The sequence below is a fragment of the Benincasa hispida genome, chromosome 9, assembly GCF_027475165.1.
Source record: "Benincasa hispida cultivar pf3 chromosome 9, pf3_genome.v1.1, whole genome shotgun sequence".
In the NCBI taxonomy this organism is placed as follows: domain Eukaryota; kingdom Viridiplantae; phylum Streptophyta; class Magnoliopsida; order Cucurbitales; family Cucurbitaceae; genus Benincasa; species Benincasa hispida.
The window spans coordinates 13728215-13753087 of NC_143486.1; the positions used below are offsets into that span (position 1 = coordinate 13728215).

Here is a 24873-nt window from a genome sequence, read left to right on the forward strand (position 1 = left end):
TTATGTATGAGATACATTAATTTGGAGAAATTTGGATATAAATTGATTTATATCTAGTGAAGGACAAATACTATGGTTAATATATGATATTAATCCATAGGTTATGAAAAAAATGTGATTATATTCATTGCCTATTAATTGGACGCTTAAGGAATAATATGTCGGTGTCTCTTCTATTTTCATAACGGATGAGTAAGTTGAAGAATCGCTTTGAGAAGCTTAAATAGCTCATGGTGTGTTAAGCATTGGATGCGTGACATAGTGTTGAAGTGTGTCATCACTTAGTAAAATTAGTGCCTATACGATAGTGCTGAACGATCGCTTACCTATACGATCGTGCAGAGTGATCGTTTAATGCTTACACCCGCATGCGCTATTTACTAAATGGTCGTTTAGCGATCGATATTTACTAAACGATCGTATAGACGATCGCTTAGCTTTTCCTACACAATCGTATACTTCACCTAAACGATCAAACATTTTGTCTATACGATAGATGAGCTTTTCTCCCACTTGCTTGATCATTATACACGATCTTCCTTCCTCATCTCCTCTATCAAATCCGAACAAAGCCTACCCTTTAGATTCTCACTCCAAGAATACTGAGGGCTCTGAGTGGTGGTGTCGTCCCCGTTTCTTTCTGTTCGAGTGGAGACTGTTCGAGGTAGACGATTAGGATTGCTGAACGATAGCTTGTCGTTCCAGCGATAGTGAGATTTGCTGTGAAGAAAAAGTCTTCAACTGGTATGATCTATCGATCTCTTATTTATTGTTTCTTTGATCATGCAGTAATTTAGCGTTATGAATGCATATTAGTATGTTTGAATGTACATGTGGAAATTCTGTCACAATGAATTGGAAAGATCCGCTTCTGCTCGTAGATACTATTGAATAAGAGTTCATTCCTTCACAAGTAACATTCATTTTGTATTAAATTAGAATTATCTATACATCTACTCCTTTCCTCCAATGTTGACCCTCATTCACAGGTTGAATTAATAATGTCCCAATCTATTTGGGTGAACATCTTTGATGGTATCAACTCAAGATCATGTTTTGCACATCTATCGTTTCCAAATAATTCATCAAGTTCTGCGTTAATATCATTGTCCCCATCATTTTCAGATTCAAGAATGACTAAATCTTCAGAACGCATCGACATATTTACTCAAATCTTTACAACTGTTATAGTTGACAAAAAATATGTTAATACTAATAGCCTAATCCAAAAAGTTTGTTTTTTTTCTTTTAAATTCTTTAAACATTATTTTAAATAGTCCAAACAGTCCATATAGATCAAAACTCAAAATAGCCTAGATATTATTTTTTGAGTCCAAATAGTCCAACCTTATAATATTAAAATAGAAAGATCAACTACAACCCAAATGTTCATTCCAACTTATAATATTAAACTAAAAAAAATTAAATAGATAAAATAATTCAAATCCTACACAATAGATCAACTAAACTAGATCAAAACTCTAGTTTTTGATGCATACATTTAAATAAAATAGTAGATCTATAGACTAGAATATCATATATTGGAAAAAAAAGGAAAAAATGTTACCTACAGTTGGCAGTGGCAGAGAGGGTAGTGACGGTCAGTGGACGGCGAACAATTTTGGACGATAGTGACGACGAACGACGGCTGTGACGTTGAGCGGTAACTGTGAGAGAGAGGCAGAAAGGAAGAAAATTTGAGATGAGAAAGAAAGTGAAGAGAAAAGGTCTTGGGGCCTTTTGGGGACCACTAAGTTGTGTACCCCGTACACGATTTAGGGTAGTCGTGGACCCCGTCCATGATTACCTGTGGTCAACGCTGCATCCTTGTACAAGTGGTAGTCTGTGTGTGTCAGGTCACTGCCAATTCACGTGTTGCGAAGGAAGTTGTAGACCCGATTCACGATTTTGGGGTAATCGTGTACTGGGTTCACGATTACACAACCCCATTTTTATCAATATTTTTAATCCAACTCTATTTTTGTTAATAATTAATAAAATAATATTATTTAAAAAAAATCCCTCAACTACTATAGCCAATTACACTTTGGTAAAGGTCTTGCATCGTTGTATTTTTAATAGACGAGAGTGCTCTAGTTTTTATCTTATTTTTTATAAGTTTAATAATCACCCTCTCTTGAAGAGAGGACAAACGAAATTATAATATTTTAACAATAACCTTCATAAAAATCTTATATTTATGATAAGTTCTTAAAAAGAACAATATTCATAAAAAAAAATAATAATAAAGTCCTCTATAATGTTACTTTAGTTCTATCCAAAAAAAAAAAAAAAAAAAAATCAAGTTTCATGATCATGCAAACATACAACCTTGACGATATGTATCAAAATGCTATTTAAAAATTCAAGTTTCATATGATCCCATGCTAACAAATTGACCTTGAGGATTAATATATATTAGTAACTTTCTTTAGATATGAAAATAAAATTTACTTGGGATTTTCTTTATCTATTATTGCTCAAGAAATCTAAGAAAATAATGAAAATAAAAGATTTTGCTAACAAAAATTCAATTGGACCAACTATACACTTTTACCTAATTAATAATATATGAAATTTGGGATCATATGTCATCATAATAAAAAAGAAATAATAATTATAAAGAATTGCATGAGTGGATGAAAAAGGGGAAAAAAGGGGGAAAAAAAATCTAAAACAATGGAAAGGTGTGTTTTTGCCAATTGATTCCAAAGTCCTATATATATATATATATATATATATATATATATATTTTAATGTCTAAAATAAGAAGGTTAAAAGGGCAGCTCAGCAGCAATATCTTTATACCTTTCTTCCTTAAAGGGAGACACAATTGGATTGCAAGTTGTGTCCTTTATGTGATTCAATCATTAAATGTACACTATTCATTGGACAAAATAAACTTTGGTATTCTAATTCAAAAGAATGACATTTTCGAAGTAAATTCAAAATTTAAATTTTTAAGACTATATCATTTGGTTTTTTATTTTTAGTTTTAAAATATTAGGATGATTTTTCACCATTTTTTATTTATGATTTTCATATTTCGTATGTAAATATTTGAATTGGTAGCCAATTTTTAAATACAAAAGCTATTTTTGACTGTGATTTTGATAGCACTACTAAAAAGTAGACAACATAACATGATAAACCAATAGATGAGAGTGATGTTCATATACTTAATTTTCAAAAACTAAAATTAAGTAAACTAAATTTGTGAGATAGGTTGTTTCTTTTTTATTCTTTTATGGCAACAAAGATTTAAAATGTCAATAAAAAGAATATTATATCTAAATATGTAGTTAAAACAAGGATTGAACTATCATTTTAAGATACTCTCAAATTTTAACTAAAAAGACTTTTTTGTATAAATAATTATAGACAGCATGTAGTGAATTTGATATGACTTTTGAAACAATGAAAACAAATGGAAGATGGAATCTAACTTGAGGATGAATTTTTAGAATGACTTTGAGAACCATTAGACCAATGCTTTTAAATGATATATATACTTTTGAAAAAACAAACTAATAAAATGTTTCAATTCAAGACACTTCAAATTACTCTTAAAAAAAGATTAGACACACTTTTACAATTTTCTAAATAATTTTTTTGTTATATAATCAAAAATTGTTTTCAAATATAGGAAAATGAACCAACTTATTTATAAATATAATAAAATGTCAATATCTATTCGTGATAAACACTTATATATATCTATCACTATCTATTGATAGATAGTGATAGTTTATTATATTTGAAAATATTTTCAATAGTATTGCAATTTAAAATAAATACCCTATAAACAATTAACAAAACAAAATCGAAATGTCTTTAAATTGGTAAAAATCACATTTTATTATTCAATAGCTCACACAAAATCACCTTTAGAATTGTTTTTAAAACAATTAGAAATAGACTAAAATAATTCTCAAAATTTAGTCTCTAAATTCTTACCTCTAAGGCATCAATTTACTTTTAAATTTTTTTAATCTGTCAAAGAACTATTAGACACAAAATTGATCGTTTGACCTATCTGACACTTATAATAATTTAAGAATTAAATAAATTTAGAAAAACTCAAAATTCAATCAAAATTATCCATAAACCTAAAAAAAAAGTCATCTAACCATAATTTTGGGCAAGTTATCAACAAAATATCATATCAAAGTTGAAAAAAAAATTACTAAACTTTTTAAACTTTTTTTCTTAAAAAAAAAAACAAAGTTGAGATATTAGATAGTTGTTGGAATTTAGGGAGGCAAAGTAATAAATTAACTGTATAAACTACCATAAATTTTATAGACTCTAATTCAAAAATTATTTTATTTTAATTTTCGCTCCTCTCCATTTTTTTATTTCCTTCTCTCTGTCATCTTCCACTGGCACTGCAGAGAGAAAGAGAGAGAGAGAGAGAAAGTAATGGAACTGAGCTAGAACGCCAGAGCGACCTTGAAGCTAAAGCTCCCTAGGGTTCGATCGTCGGCTTCATAATCACACAACAGTTGTAAGCGTTTTCTTGCTCTCGCTTGTTTCTGATTTCGCTGCTTACAATCGGAATTTTGATCGGAGCTTGGTTTTATTATGCCTCCATTTCACTCCAGAAATTTCTGCTTATTTTTCATCTAGTGGTGACGGAATGATAGAATATAAGGAATACTGTTGGAAATTTGAGTCTATGAATGAGTAGAACAGAGTATTACCGGAATTCGATTGCAAAAGTGGTTATGAACTTGAAATCGCGAGTCGAAGAGGCTATCGTCTTGTTGTGTTAGGAATTTTACCGTTGGGAATTATGAATCTACTGTTTTTTCTTCATTTTCCTTTTTATTTCTCTATTTTTTGTTCGTTTGCTGCATGCTTTATGGCAACCGGTTATAGACCTTTATAGAGCCTCTCTTTTGGATCTATGGAAATTGCAGAGGCTGAAGTTTGTATAGCGTAAATGGAAACAGATAGATGGAGTTTGTAACGAATATCTAGTGTATTTATTATGCTATTTTCTTGCCATAACGTACTCGAGGGTTGTGTGTTTGAATCTTTGGATGAGCTTAATGAGTAAAACACTTGATGTCTCCAAAGTTTGGCCTTGGCCCTTGAAGCAGGCTTGGATTGTTTATTTATTTATTAATTTTTTCATTTTAAATAAAGGAGCCGTGCATATCATGGAACTTGGTAGAATATAATAGATTTAGTTGAGAATTTCCTGATGCTGCTGTGTGGTATAAGTATGAGTGAATTATTTTGTTTTTCTTTTCTTTCTAATTTTCTCCCCTTTTTCGGTGATGGGATAGGGTTCGAACGATGCCATCAAAACCAGAAAATGTAGACCAACAAGTAGCTGATGGGGCAAAGTATTTGCTACAATCGACTAAATACTCTGAGCCTTGGTGGCATGGAGTTGGTAACAATACCATCATAGGTGAAGACGCTGCCAAAACATCTTCTGCAGAATATCTGAACGTTACTGTTACCAGTGGAGCAACGCAGTCACAAGCAAATGGTATAAGATTCTCTTTCTTTAAAGTAAATGTCTATGTTTATGGATATGCTACAATGTTTATTAATTTAGTATATTTGTCTATGGATAGGCAATTTAAGTGATATATTGAAACTCTTCTTGGTTCAGATGAAAATATTGGGAAAGAAGTCCAGCATCTTAAGTACATTCCCTTTTCTACATCCCCACCCGTGGGCGAACACCTTGATCCAAATTCCCAGATGGAACTGGTTGGCCATTCAATTGTAAGGATTGTCTGTTTCTCTCTGAAACCATTGTAAACGAAGAAATAAACATGAGTAGTATGCCTAGTTCTTCATTTGTGTGCAGTGAATAATGAATAAATTTCTTTCCTAAGAAAAATAGATGTTTGACTTCTTGGCATTGCTTCCCTCTTAACTGGATACAAAAAGGACTTCAAGTATCTCTATTTGCAGGTTTTGACATCATATCCTTTTTCAGATGCACAATATTATCAAATGCTGACTTCTTATGGACCACAATCGACGGTATGCTCTGATTTACTTGAATGGTTTAGTAATTTCATTTGCTAATTCACACATTCTGTTTTTGTTACATATGTCATTCATTATATAGAATGACAAGATCGTCCATGTTAATTAATTATTAATTGCGAGGATGAGATCACCATTAACTTTTAAAATGGTAATTTGTGCCTTATCCATTTGTCATGATATATGGTTAAAAAAAAAAAATTCTGTATGAATAGAGGCTAAACATGTCCCTCCCTATCGGTCCTTGTCATGTTTCTTTCTTATGTACCTCTCTTTGCAAAGAAATATGCCACCAAGCAATTCCTACGAATTTCACCGAACAAGATTGCATATAAACAATGGGGTTCTTTTGTACAGACCCTTCTTGCTGATTGACTGTTCAAGAATTATGATTATACTTGATTTTCCTGCAGTTACCTCATATTTATGGACTTCACCATGCTAGGATGCCTTTACCCCTTGAAATGGAAGAAGAGCCTGTTTATGTAAACGCAAAGCAGTATCATGGTATCCTGAGGAGAAGACAGTCGCGTGCCAAAGCTGAGCTTGAGAAGAAAGTGATAAGAAGTAGAAAGGTATAGCCAACATATGTTTGAGGAGAAAATGAAAATGACTCATAGATAAAGAAAGATATTTCTCAAAACTAAGCAGACCTAAATGGATATTCGTAGTTAGTAAAAAAAAAAAAAAAATTTTTGTTATAAATCTTCTTTCCAGTTGGTTACAGCCTATGGGCGGGTGGGTCACTTCATCGCATTATATAACTATTATTAATGGTTTTTCATGTCTCACCAGGGCTGTCTTTTCATATCGATCGCAGTCATGCTCTCTGGCTAATTACATTCCATCGTAATTGTATAACATTATTTACTTTTCTGGATACCCTGTTCCGTTTTGTGCAGCCATATCTTCATGAATCCAGACACCTCCATGCTATGAGACGAGCGAGAGGCAGTGGAGGACGTTTCCTCAATACCAAAAAGCCCAACAATGTTATTTCCAATACAAATAGGGAAGAAGACATCAATTCTAGTGCAAACCATTTAACAAAACCTGTCAGCGGGGCTGCACCAAAGTACACGGTGGCTGATGAAAATGAAATCAAGGACACACTCAATGAGGGCAGAGAGTTAATGAAACACAATATGCAGATAACACACGCTTTCTTCAACGGAAAATCGAATGTCCATGGTTTATCGACATACAATTCACAACTTGCCGATGTCGAGGGAGGGCATCTCGATCAGCCACATGAAAGCATGCAGGTGAATGGGGCTCCACAGAGGGCCATTCCCATCAGTTAAAAGTTTCTTGATGGGGAATGAGGGTTCTCCAACACTGTTTAACCAGTTTCAGTGCAGAAAACTTGAATATTCAGTAAGCATGACTGTTGATTCTTGTGAGGCTCTGTTACTGGTTGGAAGTTGATGGATTTGCCCTCTTTGTGCTTGGAAGAAAACCGCCTTTTGGCGGCGTTTCTCAGGCAATTCATTCTTGGCTTTAGTTGTTACTCTGAGGTGAGATGGAAGAAGATGAAGAAATGCAGTTCACCAAAAAATGTGGTATATTCACTGCCTATTTCTATCTTCTTCAATTTACCTCTACTATTACTACGTATGTATTTATGATCTTGAATGTGTCTCAGAAAAACAAAAGATTTTAAGTGTGCAGACTTTTATAACTTAATTTAGGTGCAATTGGGTGCTGTATCTTTTCAACTTTGTGTGAATGTTTCGGGTGATAAATATTTCATGTTTGGTGGACTTGAAGCCATTAAAGATGAAACCTCTCTTTCATATTCCCTCACTCACTCGCACACGCTATGGTAGATGCCTTTATTTTAATATTTAGTGAAGACCTCATTATCCACTAAGAAAAAAATTAATGTTTACTTTAGTTTTTAACCAGTTATTTAATCCTTAAACTTTTAAGGTTTTTTTTTATCTATTTGATTGCTGGACTTTCATAAACTTTAAAAATATTTAAAAGATCCCTGAATTTTCAATTTTGTGTATATTGGTTCATGACAAATTTTGATCTATTGAAATCAAATCAAATATGTATTTAATTTTAGGTAACACATGTTAATTTCTATATTTTTGAAGAAAGTTAGAATTTTGTTCCATAGTTAGAATTTAGTCAATAGTTTGATAATTTTTTCATAACTAGTTTCAATATTAAGGGCTATTTATGAGGATTTTATCTAATCAAATGGACTTTTTATAAAGTTATATCAAACCATTTAGGCAATATTCTATATGAACTAAATTCTAACTTTCTCCGATTTCAAATACTAAATTTTTAACTCAACCCCAAAAATTTTGAGCAAAAGAAGGAAAAAAAAACAATTGCTTAATCAAATCTTGCATATGAACCTCAGACTACTACGAAAGAGTGTTATCGACAAAATCATATGGTCCAAAACAAAATGGAGGGATTAAAATTAGAGGCGGTTGCAAAATAATTGATAGATATAGCAAAATTTAGATCCAGATCTTGGAGTTTATCAATGATAGACTGTATTGTTTGTAGGAGACTATTAGCGATAGAAGCCATCGCCGATAGATTTTACCATACTTTAAATTCTTTAAAAGTGTTATTATACACTTAATTATTAGCTAAAAAGTACTATCCATTATAATTACCCTTAGGATTAATAGAAGGTGATGGGCTCAAAGAGATTCATTTTTCACTGTAAGAGAGCTTTTCATTCTTTGACCATAATTTTTTACAATGAGAAGGGTAGTTTTATTCATAAATGCGAAGTTTTCACTTCAAGATCTTGGGGGAAGGGAGGAAGCACAGTATGTTATAAATTAAACATAAAAAACAAGCAGAGGCAAAAGCATTTCAAGATAAAAGATGAATAAATTACATGCTAACAGTTGTTTGTTTGGCTTCTTCAGGTCCTCTGTGACATTCTGTCACAAAAAATAACTGACAGTCAAAGTCTTTCTTGTTCTTGAAGTTGCTCCTGTTCAGAAATACAAAATGTTGAATGCAAAGGCACTGAAACTGAAGTAAGAGAATGCCAAAAGCTAATAGAAAATTTAGAGTTCTAAGATATAAATCACAAACTCAGGCAGGATATTGGATAACCCGTGGAAGGCAATAGACTATATAGTTTACCAATATTGCTCTAAACTCAAGTGTATGATAGTTAGAAATAACTCGTTGTCGGCCAACCGTATGATAACTCACGAATCTGTGACTATATACTTTGTCGATTGCCAATATTGGACAACAGTGGTTTATATCTTAAGGTAAAGCTGGAACTAGATAATGCAAAAGACGTTCAGATTGTTTCTTTTGTCAAAGTTTATCAGAAATCCAACTGAATGCAAACGACTTTGACACTAACCTCTGTAACGAAGAAGGCATGAAACCCATATGGAACTCTGTGTGGCAATTCAACAACTGCAACAGGCTCAGATGACATAGTTTTTGCATCTACGACATGCACTGCAGATTTTCTGCAGGAAACAACAAAGATAATTATCCTCCTTTTTAGCACAATAAACTAAATTTGATTCATCACAAGTATTTAGTAAAACTGCCTACTTATGTTTTTATGCAAATACCAAGGCTTCTGTACAGGATTAGAGTTCAATTCTATTGAGAGAGTGAGTTGGTATATTCATGAATTGTAAAAGTAATTGACAAAATTATAGAACTCCCAGTAACATTAAAACTTTAACTTTCTAAATAGCCACTTAGTAATAGGATATCCAATTAGGATGTCTAAGAAAGGCATCCACATTCCAGCTACTACTCATATGGGATATAAATATATAAATACATATGACACAACTAACAATATACTAGAAGTGGAAAGCAATTACCCAGTATTCTCGTCGTGAACGAATAATATCAAGTAGCCATCATCTTCTTCTGAAGTGGTGCCAGGTATGCGAGGAACAAAGATAGCTTCGGAACCAAATCTACCAGGTCCAAGGTCATAGAGGCCCTGAACATTTCCTCCAATTTCAATTTTCGTCTTTCCAGTTTCAGGTTTAGCATGCAGATCAAATTTAGCGATCCCCGTGACTTTTGCAATGCTGTCTAGTGTAGTTCCATATACATATTGTTGCTTCCTGATTGCATACAGAGCACGTGTACTTATTCACTAATTCTATATGTTAGGAATCCAGTTCATCAAAGCCAGGACAAAAAGAAACGTGAGAATTAGAAAATGATAATCAACATCATCTGATCTCTAACAACTATAATAGATGACATGCAAGTGCTGTCGCTAAAACATTGTAAATAAAAGCTTACGTAAAATTTGAATGTACGGTATCCCATTTCATACAAACAATTTAAACCATTAGTTACTCGAATATTCAAAATAATAGAACCAACCTAAATTCCCCTACGGCTAATAGTGTTTCTGAAGATGTTTTCTAAATGGGGTTTTCTTGACCTTTGATTGGAAAACTGCAAACGAAAGAAATGCCCTTTAACTCAAACGTTTTTTACTCCAAAATTGGGTGATCTCTTCATATATCTCATGGATTCAAGCCGATATTCTTTTTAAAATACTAGAAAAATAAGGGAATTAAAATACCTGCCAGTGTAGCATTCATTCACTCTAGGAAAATCTACAGCAGATTCCGAGAGTTTCCTCTGTGAAGCTAAACCAGATTTAAGATTGAGTCTCATCTCATACCTAATAGATGGAAAAATAATTAGAAATATCACAGCCACATCGGGAACTTTTCTTCATATGTAGAAATAGATTGGAGTCCTACAGCTCATTTGAGAAGTTCTCAAGCTTCTCTTTAACAGACCCACTGACCATGTCCAAGTCTGGATTCTCGAGACGGCAAGTAATCAAAACTACTTCATCTCCTTCCTCCCAGGCATTTGCTAAGCAGAAGTATATAACAAAAATGATGAAAATGGAAAGAGTAAGAATAATGATAGTCTGTTTAATTAGCCAAATAAACAGAATCCGATAAGGTACAGTCTTTCATATAGAAAAAAAATGTAGAATCCTTCAAAACTCGCGCCATAAATGAAGAGACAAATCAAATCCAACTGTAATCATATAAAATCATCCGTACACACAACATTAATAACAGAAAACTGATAGACCCCGGTTATTAAAAGATATATGAGAGAAAGAGAAGGGGAGAATTAAATGTAAATAATGGAGAGAGGGAAATTAGTTAGTTGTGGGAGAATGGTGAACCTGTTGTGGGGCCAAGAGGAAAGATTCGGGTTGTTATGAGAGGTTATAGCTCGGAGAGCTTGTTGAGGGAGGGAGTCTCGGCTTCCTTGGCTATTTTGGCGTAAACAGTGAACATATAACCGAATTCTATCAATTTGGTATCAGAGTCTTCGCTCCTCAGGGGATGGTGAAGAAAATGGAGGATCGAATGTCTGCGATTGAAGAATAGCTCACCTTGCTATAGGTGGGTATGGAAGCTTGGATGGACCAACGGTTTGTAGAGATGCAACAACTGACGAAAAGCGCCATGACAACTCGATTTGAAGCGATGGGGAAGACCATGGAATAGAGAATGCAGATGGCACTTGAGGCGTGGTCAAGGCGAGGAGGTATGATAGATGACAGTGGGAAATTAGCTTCGTTCGAGCGAACAGTGACGGAAAAAGGCAAACAACCACGGTTGAAGAGGCGGAACAGAAGGGAAGTAAGTCTAAAAAAGGAAAAGAGAGGTACCTTTATTCGATAAGCATTTAAGTTGAGATACCAATCTTCAAAGGAGAGGCAAGAGATGATCCACTGGGATGGTTCTATCGAGTGGAACGATACTTTGTTTTCAATCAACTGTCAAAGAAGGATAAGATCGAGGCGGCGGTTGTGTTTAGAAGGGGAGGCGTTGGAATGGCACCAATGGGAGGAGGAACGAACGCGATGGACACCTGGGCGAAGTTCAAAGAGCAGATGTTGCTCCGTTTTTTGCCAAGGAAAGAGGAAGATCGAGAAGCCCAATTCCTCACCCTGAAACAAGAAGGAATGGTGAGGGCATATCAACACCAATTTGAACAACTATCTAGGCCATTGAAGGATCTGTTTGATGAAACGCTAGAGAGCAAGTTCGTGAGAGGATATCCAAGTGGAGATGAGGATGTTCAAATTGGTAGGCATCAAGGAGAAGATGCGGATGGCCCAACTAATTGAGGATACTAAAGAAACCCGTAGAAAGAAATGGGGCGGGGGAAGCCCAAGCCGATCAACTAAGGCAAGCAGATCTTCTACATCATTGGGCACCAATTTGACTTCGAGCCAGACAAACCCAAGTACTCTAGTGGCCCGAACTATCTTCCTTAACCCTAATCGTACAACCAGTTCATCCGCTTCAGCAACCCTACTCGATGTGAATGGAAAATTGTTCACCGCCAGTTCGTTCAAGTGACTGTCGGCTATTAGACAGTGAGATGCAGAACCGACGAGACAAGGGGTTATGCTACCTTTGTGACAAAAAGTATACACTAGGACATCATTGTAAAAAGGAGTTAAATCTATTGATTTATAACGACGAGGAGGAAGAGGATCTCAGTCCTCACCATTGAAGGAAACCTCGAAGCTGAGAAAGTCAATGAAGTTCCCCCTTCACCGTTGGATATTTTGCTTATGGATCCAATGGAAGCCGCTGAATTATCTCTCAACTCCCAGGCAGGGATTGACTCACCCAAAACGGGGAAGCTTATGGGCACAGTAGGAGATAGACACCCGTGTTAATCGATAGCGGAGCCTCCCACAACTTCATCGACGAAGAATTGGTAAATACACTCAATCTGCCATGATCTCCAACCTCAAGCTACGGAATGATGCTGGGAACAAAGAATTCCATTCAAACAAAGGGCATTTGCAAAGGTGTGGTTCTTAACCTTCCGAATTTGACTATTATTAATGATTTTTCCCCCTTGCCATTAGGCAGTGCAGATGTTATTTTAGGTGCTCACTGGCTGATGACATTGAGCCGTGTTGAATGTGATTGAGGCACATTTGAAATGGACTTCCAAATCGGTGAACGGAAGGTGCAACTCAAAGGGGACAAAAGCTTAATGAAGTCCAAAGTCTCCCTGAAATCCATGATGAAGTTCGTGAGGGAGGAAGGCCAAGGGATCCTGCTAGAGTTGAATGCAGTAGTGGCTTAAATGAATGATGCTCACCTCAGTCATGATCAAACTGCCCCAAGTCCGAAAATACAGGTGGTCCTACAGAAATAACAAAAAGTCCTTAAGCCGATTGAGGGTCTACCACCTACGCGACGTCTCAATCACTCCATTGAGCTGAAACCCGGGGAAAGCCCAGTAAATGTGCGTCCGTATCCATTTACAACTTCGGTAAATATATCTCCCAACTGTTTGTCTAGTCATTGTAAAGGAGAGGAGGATGATCTTTTTATCTATGAGATTACCTCTTCCACATCATCTCCTACTCAACCTTCTTCTATGTCTCTTCCTTCTCGCCCACTGGTCACTCGAGTTTACTCCAGGTGTCCTCTACAGCCACCTGCAAACATATGTCCTACACCGATGATCTACCCATTCCCCTTCGAAAAGGTAAATGCACTTGTACTTACCCTATCTTTTCGTTTGTATATAACCGGTTGTCTTCACCCACTTATTCCTTTATTACATCTCTTGATTCCATCTCCGTTTCTCACTCTGTTCATGAAGCTTTATCTCATTCTGGGTGGCGTAGTATAATGATTGAGGAGATGATTGTATTGGATGAGAATGGTACTTGGGATTTAGTCTCGCATCTGGTAGGAAAGAAGGCTATTGGATGTAAATGCATGTTTGCTATAAAAGCCAATCCTGACGGAATAGTGGCTCGCTTGAAAGCTCATCTTGTTGCCAAAGGTTATGCCAAATTTATAGGACTGATTATTCTGATACATTTTCTCCTATTGCTAAATTAACTTCCATTCGACTATTTCTGTCCATGATTGCTACTCATAATTGGTTTTTGCATCAACTCGACATTAAGAATACTTTTCTGCATGGTGATCTTCAGGAGGAAGTTTACATAGAGCAACCACCTGGGTTTGTTGCTCAGGGGGAGAGTGATAAGGTGTGTTGTCTTTGGAAATCTTTGTATGGACTGAAACAAAGTCCTTGTGCATGGTTTGGTAAATTTAGTCAAACACTCGAATGTTTTGGTATGAAGAAAAGTGCTTCTGATCATTCTATATTCTATCAACGATCTGATAATGGTATTACTTTGCTTGTTGTGTATGTTAACAATATCGTTACCACTAGAATGATATATCAGGTATATCTTCTCTCAAGACTTTTCTTTAAGGTCAATTTCATACTAAAGATTTGGGACAATTGAAGTATTTCTTGGGTATTGAAGTAATAAGAAGCAAGAAAAGTATTTATCTGTCACAACAGATATATGTACTTGATTTGTTGTCTGAGACTGGAAAATTAGGAGTCAAACCATGTAGTACTCTGATGATACCAAATTTGCAACTTGCTAGAGAAGGAGAATTATTTAAAGACCCTGAGAGATATAGAAGATTAGTTGGAAAGTTGAACTATTTAACAATGACACGACCAAATATTGCTTACTCTGTGAGTATTGTGAGTCAGTTTATGTCTTCTCCTATAGTGGATCATTGGGCTACAGTAGAACAAATTCTATGTTATCTAAAAGTTGCAACTGGATATGGGATCTTATATAAAGATCATGGTCATACAAGGGTTGACTGTTTTTCAGATACTGATTGGGCTGGATATCAAGAGGATAGGAGATCAATCTTTGGATATTGTGTTTTTGTAAGAGGAAACCTAGTGTCATGGAAAAGTAAGAAACAATGTAGTTTCTCGTTCGAGTACTGAATCAGAATATAGAGTTATGGCACAATCTGTGTGTGAAATAGTGTGGATACACCAACTTTTATCTCAGACCGGTTTCAGGATTACCGTGCCAGCTAAATTATGATGTGATAATCCAGCTGTACTTCACATTGCATCCAATCCAGTGTTTCATGAACGAACTAAACATATTGAAATGGATTGTCATTTTGTTCGCGAGAAAATACAACAGTTAATATCTATAGGATATGTGAAGACCGGAGAACAAATGAGATATATTTACCAAAGCTGTAAATGGAGCAAGAATAAGCTATTTATGCAACAAGCTATGCATGATTGATATATTTGCTCCAGCTTTAGGGGGAGTGTTATAAGATATATTTAAATTAATTTGTACAATCGTCCTTTATTGTAATTTTGTATATCCTAGATTAGATTTTCTCATTCTCTTATATATATATATATGTAACTTTTATTTAATTAAATGATAAGAAATTCATTCTCCAAAAGTATAGAGTACAGCCAGTACCAACCACCATTAAACACCTACGGGGATTTCTTGGGTTGACAAGTTATTTTGGGAAACTCGGCTGCTGATGGCCTTTCTCATGTACCAATAGCAATGGAACTAAGCGCTTTAAGTTGTGTGGACAGACTAAATTCAGCGGTATCTAGTGATCAAATTGATCGAGAGAATTGAGGCAAATCTGACAAGCTATCCAAGCTGGAGACTCAACTCCGAAGGGATTTTCTGTGAAGGGGGTTTACTGCTCTATAAACAAAGAGTGGTTCTACCTTCGACATCACCTGCGATCCCTCTCTTACTTCAGGAATTTCATAACTCGATGGGAGGTCATAACGGAACCCTTAAAATGTATCAATGCCTTAAAAAAGAGTTCTTTTGGAAAGTATGAAATCTATTGTACGATTGTTTGTGGGTGACTGTTTTGTATGCTTGTAGGCCAAGTATCTGCCATTAGCACTGGCGAGATTATTACAACTGCTCCCTGTACCGGAAATGATATGGAATGACATCATTATGGACTTCATTGATGGGCTACCGGAATCCGAAGGATACAATGCAATTTTGGTGGTGGTGGATCGATAATCGAAGTATGCCTATTTTATTGCTCTAAAACATCTATTTACAGCAGCCTCGGTGGCAACAATGTTCCTCCGAGAAATTGTAAGACTACACGGTGTGCCACAAAGTATTGTATCAGACAGAGATAAGGTATTTACAAGCTTATTCAACTGAAATAGAGTATTTCATATCATCCTCAAATGGATGGTCAAACAGAAGTGGTCAATCGAGGACTAGAGGCTTACTTACGATGTTCTATGGAGACACCAACTAAGTGGTCAAAGTGGCTAGCATGGGCAGAATATAACTACAACAGCTCTTATCACACATCATTAAAGAAATCTCCGTATGAGGTGGTATATGGCCAACCGGTTCCACCGCTTATATCCTATGAAAAGGGAGCTATTGTGAGTAAGTGAGGTTGATACTCTTTTGAAGGAAAGAGATGATATGTTGAGGGGTTTAAAAGCTGGAGAGAACACACCAACGCATGAAGGCTTTCGCAGATACCAAACGAAGGGAAGTGGAATTTGCAATCTCAGATTGGGTATATGTTAAACTCCAACCTTATCAACAGAGCACTCTAGTTATCCATAAACACCAAAAGCTTGCTCCTCATCCCATTGGCCCTTTTCAGATTATTGACCGAGTCGGACCTGTGGCATATAGGCTTGCTCTGCCAGCGAAGGTAAATGAAAGATTGGAACTATTGTGGTTTCACCTACTTAACTTTGAAGTTTTAATTCAATGGGAGGGCATGACATCTGAGGACACCACGTGGGAAAACGGATTACATATTGCTAAGCAATTTCCTGATTTTCACCTTGAGCACAAGATGGTTTTTTGGGGGCGGGTAGTGATAGACCCCCAATTAATAAAAGATATATGAGAAAAAGAAAGAGAGGGTGAGAATTAAATGTAAATAATGGAGAAAGGGAAATTAGTTAGTTATGGGAGAGGGGTGAATTTGTTGTGAGGCTGGAAGGAAAGACTCGAGTTGTTACGAGGGGTTATTCGGGGGGCGAAGGGAATTTTTATCATCTTTATGAGCGGTATTGGGTGTTCGAAAGATTGGAACCATTGTTGTTTCACCTACTGACTTTGAAGTTTTAATTCAATGGGAGGGCATGACATCTGAGGATGTCACGTGGGAAAACGGATTAGATATTGCTGAGCAATTTCCTGATTTTCACCTTGAGCACAAGACGGTTTTCTGGGGGAGGGTAGTGATAGACCCCAGTTATTAAAAGATATATGAGAAAAAGAAAGAGAGGGTGAGAATTAAATGTAAACAATGGAGAAAGGGAAGTTAGTTAGTTATGGGAGAATGGTGAATTTGTTGTGTGAATATATAAACGAGTTCTATTAAAAACCTAGTAAAATGGCCAACAGAAAATGAGTCAGAAGATCCATACAAGGAAATGCTACAAAGTTATAGCTACTGATAAAATCTCTAATTTCCCAACCGCATGATCTTTTTTTCCATAACTGCACGATGTAATACTCTTAATGAAACTGATATTTAAGATTGTAATTTCATAACAAATGGAACAGCATGTCAAAGATATTTCTTGCTTTCAAAGACGTGGGTTGCACAAGTACTCACCATTATGAAATATAAAACAATTTGGAAGCTCAAACCATCGGATAAGCAAGTCATCTTTTGCATATCGTGGTAGCACACCAAACCGAGCTTTTTTTGTAGCATCAAATGTGAAAATTAACTTATTTTCTTTCACCATTTCCTGAAAGTTAACAAGTTAATTATTGCATGACCAACCATAAGATTAAGAGGTTCAGGATTTAACAATCATGATGCTAATAAGTAATAATCAAATTGGAATCCAATAAAACAACATATGTATGTAGTCTGTCAAACTGAAGAGGAATAAAAATTGGTCATAAAAGTGATAAGTGCTTCATAAGAATGAAGATGAATGAAAAATCAAATTCCCCTTGCACATTGGATTAAAGGTGTCATTTCTCTTTAATCATCTTTGGTTTTTTAGTGAGATTTCCCAAGATAACTTTAATTCTTTTTCTTTACGTAGTTTTTTAAACTTGAGTGGCAACACTTTTTGAGAATGAATTGATACTTGTAACTAAAGGGGAATGTACTTTTCTATGTTGTGTGCATAACTGTTGCTTTCTTATACCATTGGCAGGAAATGGAACACAGGGCGAATTTGTAAAAGTAAATTATGGGAATGTTGGGAAGCATCAGATGGTGCATGCCAGCCATGTAAATACTAAGATAACACCATGCATATCAAATTACAAATGAAAAAAGGAAGGGGAAAGACACCAATATCCTAAACTTGAGTTTGGGAGATGAGGCTGACTTCAATAATTTATGCCACTAGTTATGTCCTAGCTTGTTTACATACAATGGATTATTTTGTTATTCGGTAGCATGAGTCATCTGGATTCAAAATATAAAGTTAACAACAAAAATTGTTAATAAGTGTCATACCTTGGGTTTAAAATATAAAGGAAGATCCATAAAAATTGCATAATTTTCGGTAATCGCGAAGTCATGCATCATGACTGGAGCTGGAATTGTGATTAGTACGGGGTCATGCATGATACCATCCTTGGAAATAACTCTGTATGTAACATATGGTGGTGAATGGGAGTAACCAAATGTAAACATTTCGCCTGCATGCAGAAAATTAATCAGCACAGAGCACTTCATCATATTTCAACAAACTTAATGGTGTCTTTTAGGATGCTTATACCAGTGACTGGATCAACCTTTGGATGAGCAGTGAAGGAATGTGTTAATCTCTTGTCATAATCCAGCAGACCAAGTGTCTGCAGATCTCCATCCTCCAACACTTTTATAACATCTACATCAAGCAAAACCAACAACTCAATGATAACTATCTAAGTCTGTTACTCAATGGGCATGGGGTGGGTGGCTCTGTGTGTGTATGTGTTTGGGGGAGAAGATAAGAACTTGAAAGAGAGAATTCAAACTTACAAGGTTTATCTGCCTCCGAGAGTGCAAGCAGCTTCCCATGGTGATATATGAGAGCCGTGTTACCTAGAAAAGTTACTGATAATCAGCTTCACACAATTAAAATTTAAGTTCCATACGAAGCTAGGAGTAAAAACAGCACATGACATGCATATTTGATCATATTATCTAATAGGGATGCCTACATTATTATCCGTGGTTAATGAATGAACAGGATTAAACCTGAGCTTTCCAGGATACCCTGGTCCAGTATATCTCCATCACATGGAGGATTTGACGTCGTCAAAAATGATAACAATCATGTACAACATTTAACACAGGTGGCATTCCGAAACCCAACCATGTAGAGTCACCCAAATGATCAAAATATTTAACGGAGCCTAACTATCATCAATACAAAAGAAAGTTGAAGAAAACTCAGAAATGCAATATTGAAGAAAGAGAAAGTTTGAAAGAGTTTCATAGGACATCTATGAATCTGAAAAAAATTTATTGCCAAAGAAAAAAAATATGACGAGGTCAACAACAAACGAAAAAACAAAAAATAAACAAAATCCAACCTGTCCCAGTTCCATGCGAAACATCCAACACTTTTAACTTTGCTCTCAGCATTTGCATGTTGACCATTATTAACCCGAAGAACCCTTTCAGATCACCAATCTGGAAATGACATAAAAAGTTAACAGCAATCAATTAACATTTTTGAAGTTCTTCATTTCCAAAACTACTTATCACAATTTCCTCGAACGGCACGAGGTAAAACAAAGAAGCCAATAAAGTGAACTATGATGAGGACTTCATCAGTATTTTATTAGTTGTACATTAGTTGTCTCCCTACTTTTTCTTTATGTTGTAGTGGGTCATTCTCCTATATAAGAAGACCTAAGTGGTACATATTTGAATAACATAAAATTATTATTCTCTTACATTTAAGATGGTATCTCAGTGGGTAAGACTCTAGCCATCTCTAAAACTCCCAAATCCTTAGCCACTATTTTTATAGGCGCACTCTACTTCCAGTGCCGGTGTCTTCGTTTTGCCTTGCCATGACCCAAATTCAATAAATTCCACAGTCAAACCCACTTCCACATACCAGGAGAACAAAATGTAGAAGAATGGGAGTATTTAAATAGCAAAGCTGAATACCTTCATGAATTTAGCAGCTCCAAAATATTCTTCTTGTTTAAGTCTTGATGTCCGCACATAACGGGAAACATATGATGCTTTTCCATCTTTAATGCGCAATCCATGGATCATGCTGCAAAATAAATTAGCAATAATTTATAAAAGCCAGGCCACACAGAAGACAGAAGGAACAATAAAATATAATAGCTAAATGGATATCATGTTTAAAACAGAACTACGTTCTCTAAGACTTGGGCTATCCTGATAACAAAATAATGAAAATGTTTGGAGATAAGACTTTGGAATGCAAAAAAGGAAACTTTTTCACTGATTAGGAGTTATACTTCAAGAAGGCCTATTTGTTCAAGAATCAGGAGGAGAGAAAAATCGTCAGTTACAGTTTACAGAGTTATAAAATGTTACTCTGAAGACCCTTCAGAGTTTAGTCAATAACATACCCTGATTGACTATTCCACAGGAAATAAAAAGTCAATGAAAGGAAAAATTTTATACCGTGGGTCAAAAATTGAGCCATTCAATTCAGAACTCACATTAACTGAATCCATCATATCAAGGATTGGAACAGTGTTCACTTGGGGAAACTAATCGAGATCGAGAAACATAAACAAATGTAATCTTTAACTAAGCTGAAATAATGGGATGGACTAGGAAGTAGAAGGCGACGTACCCATCTCCATCGAACCTGCACATGGAAAAAAACACAAATAAGGAAGATTTCACCTAACAAAGCACTAAATGATTTGGACAAAGACAAGGGAACTAGAATAGATTTAACAAACCATACCAGTGGTAACCAGCAACTGGGCTAAACTTCGGATTTGGCCCCACCCTAACAAACTCTCCATTTAAGCATTCCTGTAAGTTTATAATGCATTCCACATTAGAGGAAGCAAAATCAAGAATAATAACAACCCACAGATAGACCAAAATAACACGCAGTATGCAGAAGTATCGACAGCTCGTAAACAAAGAACTAATCTAGCACAAACATACATAAATGAACAAAAAGCTAGTTCAAAAGCCTCCTCTTACATTATCCGGTAGCATAAAACATCAATTCTTCTAACTCTATATCAAGCGAATTTGTAATTTCTCTCTAGGATATTACTTCATTGTTTTAGATTATCTAATCAACTTATATGTTTTGTCAGATCATCTAACCAACTTTACACCATACCCTCCTTGGCATGCAGTCGCACCAATTGTAATAATATAATTGGATTGAGTCAATACAGGGAAACGAAAACTTCAAGACTCAAATTCAAATTTCAGATAAGGCCTTTCATTCTCAACTGATGAACCATGGTGTCCGGGTCCGAACTGTATTGAGGCCCGTCATAACCAGTGGATTTGCTATTTGATTGTACCATTGATTTTACTTAATCACTTGCAAAATATGAAGGAGTAGCAATCTTCAGATCAGATCAGTCTAAAGAATTAACAGCATTAAAGCATAACCAAAAACCGATCGGTACAGGGTTCCACACTCCTCTATTACCATAGAATGATTCTTCCTTAGGACAAAAAACTTAAAAACAGCCTAAACAAGAAAATAATACTAAAAGAAAGCCACTAACAAAAACTATAAAACCCATCCAATGACACCTAAACCCAATTGAATTCAATTCATTAAGCAACATTTCTGAATAAACAAACACCAGATCAGAAAGCAGATTACAACTCACCGGAAGATAACCTTTAACAGGGAGATCAGTAATTGGAGGAGTCTCATCGTGAACCGGAGCGAAATTACCGGAAAGATAATGCTGAGGCTTTGAAGAATCATACATAAGCTTGACAAACAGCTGCTCCAACAAATCGGTGGCCTTCGATGCAAGCCCTTTACTTGGCTTCGGATTCACCTCCACCAACGATCTTCCGGCGACTCCGCCCTTGAGATTCTGCTTCTCCTCCGCCATTCTGAGTGTCAGTCACAAGATGGGGAGTGAAGAATCAGTTTGGTCTTCAAATAATGAGTGGAGTTGAAGCATGTGGGTGAAAGTACGGCCACGTAACGATGCTGATGTTCATTTCATTGAAATTCTTTCCACTACCATACAATCTTCCTCAGTTCATACACACATCATATTTGTATCATCGGGACTTTCACCAACAAAAAATTTCCATTATGTGGGTAATCAATACTTTTTTATGTATATATTCAACTATATTTAATACACATTATATTGATGTAATGAAAGTAAGGAGTGATAATTTAAGGCAATAAAGTAGCATTAATCATATTTCAATTAAGTAGAACTAATAGATTCTATATAAGAAATAATTGTCAGATGTTTTTATCAAAATAAAACAAAAATTCAAGAATTGTTTGCTATGCCATACGAAGCTTGTTTTATGTTTTCAAATTTTTTGATTTCGGTGAATATGAATATAAAAGGTAAGAAGTCTTAATTTTATTTTTAAAAATGATTTCGAATTCTGTAAACCAAACCATTCAGAAATTTAACGACATTTTTATGTTTTTAGTGTATCCAAATTTTGAATTTGAAATTTTAAAATACAAAATTATATTAGAAAAGATAATAACAATAACAAGTATAGTATTTCAGGTTATAAACTCAATTATTTTTGTTAAGTTAAAATATATGTTATATGATATTACAAACTAATAATTATACAATTTTTTTTTACATAAATAAGTTTATTTATTAATTAGTAATAGTTTATAGTCAACCATCATATAATTAGTTTAATGGTTTATAAATATATCATCAGACATATTTTGAAAAATTATTTAAATTGGAATTTAATTTCTGATTTTGCTACCAAAAACATATTTGAAAATATGAAATACAACGCTATTTTTATTAGATGCTCGGTTTTCAAAAGTCTTTTTTCAAATTGTAAACATGTCTTAATGTCCGTTATTTAAATGGATCTTGGTCTGATTTTAAATTTTAGAAAAGATTAAGTAAGATTTGAAAAAAAAAATATGTAAAATCTCGATGTTCATCGATTTACCGAGAAAATCCAAAAAATTGATAGTTTAAATATAAGATGAAAAACTTAATTTTTTTTAATTTAAATCTCAGTGGTCGGTCTTGGCCGAAAAAAGATCGAAAAAATTATTTAATTTTAAAAAAAGTGTGCTACTTGTGAAAGAAGAAAATAATGGAGGGTTATTCCTAACCTTTTTCAATTCTATTATCATTCAGAATCTTTTAATAGAAAAATCTAAACATGCTAATGAGGTTTCATCTTTTATTGGTTCCATATGCAAATTATTGCATCGTAGTTTAGGCTTTAAGTTTATTTAGCTGCTCTTGAGTTGGTTTCTCATACTCCTAGACATCGAGTCTCAACAATTTAGCTTGAAGATTATCTGTTATAACAATCTGATCTTTCGAGTACTTAAATAAGGGTCGTTACGACATAACACACATTCTCATTCAAATATTTTGATCGTCATAACATAAATACAGTGAAAACATGAATAACCGTTCTAAACTGAAATATTAATTTAATAATAAATCCAATAACCAAAACATTTAGTTGGGATCTCAAAAAAATGTTTACAAAGAAAATGATCCAAAGCAAATTAGTGAAAACATGTCATCTGACAATGTACTCAATGTTGGGAATGTCCTAAACTCGCCAGTTTGTAATATTGTTAACATATTATATTTATCAATAAAAGTATTATTGAGTATTTTTTTAAAAATAAATTGTTATTGATATTGCATTCTTTTATAAAAATTCAATAAACGAATCCATGACTATAATATGAATACTTTAATTTTACGTGGTGACATAAAAGAGGATCAAGTTTTAGTATATAGCCAAAATGGTTTATGAGTATATGGATGAGATTTGGTACCTCATCTTGGTGACACTATTGGATGCAGCCCATTTTGTATATTGATACAAATGATATGATCCAAGGAGACATGTGAGTGGGAGCATTCTATGCAACGAGTTTGCATAACACCGGACTTCGAAATAGCCACTTTTCTATAGAAGAACCATTTACCGCTAAAATTGACTATTTCAAATTCAATGACTTAGGGTAACTCGATCTTAATCCTGAGCTAACTATGAATTTCTGTTTATTCAGGATTATCCTTTGATCTACATAGGTGAGAGTAGTTCAATAGCACTGCTCAACAAGCCTCCCATTTTGGGATAAGATCGAATAAATAGCTAGGGACATGGTTATGGAATTCACTCCTACCCAATTTAGAGTTAAAATATAGGTTGTCCTCTCTTAAGTGCTGATTCCTAGTCTTGAACAACGGGGCCCCGCCCTCTCACGATTGATAAATTGGACTATAAAACAATTGTTCAATGGAGGATCAGTGGGAGTTTTAAGGAGCAAGATGTATTTACAGGGGTAAAATGGTAATTTTGACCTAGTTGTAAATACAAACGACCTGTGAAGGATCGACTTACTAATTATGGTTATAGGGGACAGAAATATACCTACAGTGAGGAGAGTGCAACTACGAGCTATAGTGGTATGTCTCGGTAGTTAACGAATATTGATTAATTTGATCTAAAGAGTTTGACAAATTAATCTCAAATCGTTGGAGCCCATAATCTGTAGGTTCATAAAGTCCCTCTACTAGCTCGTAATTGAAATCTTGAATTAGTGAATTGAGTAAATTTGAAATGTTCAAATCAAAATTTGATTTTTGAATTTGACGTGTTCAAATTTGGTTTAGAGTTTGGTTAATTATATTCAATATAATTAACGAAATTGGAGAGTCGATTAATATTTAAATGTGATTTAAATATTAATTACATAAATTAAAATTCATTATAGTGAGATTGGTGTTTAATTAATTTAATATTTGATATTAAATTAATAAAATTAATTAAATAGTTTAAT

General features: G+C 34.7%; 2 protein-coding genes across 2 annotated transcripts; one reads left to right on the forward strand and one right to left on the reverse strand.

Annotated features, from left to right (window-relative positions):
- Nucleotides 1-4301: 4301 nt before the first annotated feature.
- LOC120087003 (nuclear transcription factor Y subunit A-1-like) lies at nt 4302-7800 on the forward strand. Its single transcript, XM_039043845.2, has 6 exons — nt 4302-4507; nt 5295-5503; nt 5630-5745; nt 5938-6009; nt 6429-6590; nt 6918-7800. The coding sequence occupies exons 2-6, from the start codon at nt 5305-5307 to the stop codon at nt 7317-7319; spliced, it is 951 nt and encodes a 316-aa protein (XP_038899773.1). The 5' UTR covers nt 4302-4507; nt 5295-5304; the 3' UTR covers nt 7320-7800.
- A 900-nt stretch (nt 7801-8700) lies between these two features.
- On the reverse strand, nt 8701-22212 carry CCD1 (carotenoid cleavage dioxygenase 1). Its single transcript, XM_039043844.2, has 14 exons — nt 21710-22212; nt 20809-20879; nt 20692-20706; nt 20025-20136; nt 19439-19538; nt 18882-18944; nt 18637-18747; nt 18372-18556; nt 17505-17643; nt 10767-10884; nt 10583-10684; nt 9858-10109; nt 9377-9488; nt 8701-8989 (listed from the first exon to the last, which is right to left on the reverse strand). Exons 1-14 carry the CDS (start codon nt 21941-21943, stop codon nt 8960-8962), a joined length of 1644 nt encoding a protein of 547 aa, XP_038899772.1. The 5' UTR covers nt 21944-22212; the 3' UTR covers nt 8701-8959.
- Nucleotides 22213-24873: the final 2661 nt, after the last annotated feature.

Coding starts and splice junctions, on each gene's coding strand:
- LOC120087003 (XM_039043845.2), top strand. CDS start 5,305: ATGCCATCAAAACCAGAAAATGTAGACCAACAAGTAGCTGATGGGGCA. Junction 5,746..5,937: donor AACTGGTTGGCCATTCAATT/GTAAGGATTGTC, acceptor CTCTATTTGCAG/GTTTTGACATCATATCCTTT. Junction 6,591..6,917: donor AAGTGATAAGAAGTAGAAAG/GTATAGCCAACA, acceptor CGTTTTGTGCAG/CCATATCTTCATGAATCCAG.
- CCD1 (XM_039043844.2), bottom strand. CDS start 21,943: ATGGCGGAGGAGAAGCAGAATCTCAAGGGCGGAGTCGCCGGAAGATCG. Junction 17,644..18,371: donor CTTTATATTTTAAACCCAAG/GTATGACACTTA, acceptor GTTAACTTTCAG/GAAATGGTGAAAGAAAATAA. Junction 9,489..9,857: donor GTTCACGACGAGAATACTGG/GTAATTGCTTTC, acceptor TGTTTCCTGCAG/AAAATCTGCAGTGCATGTCG.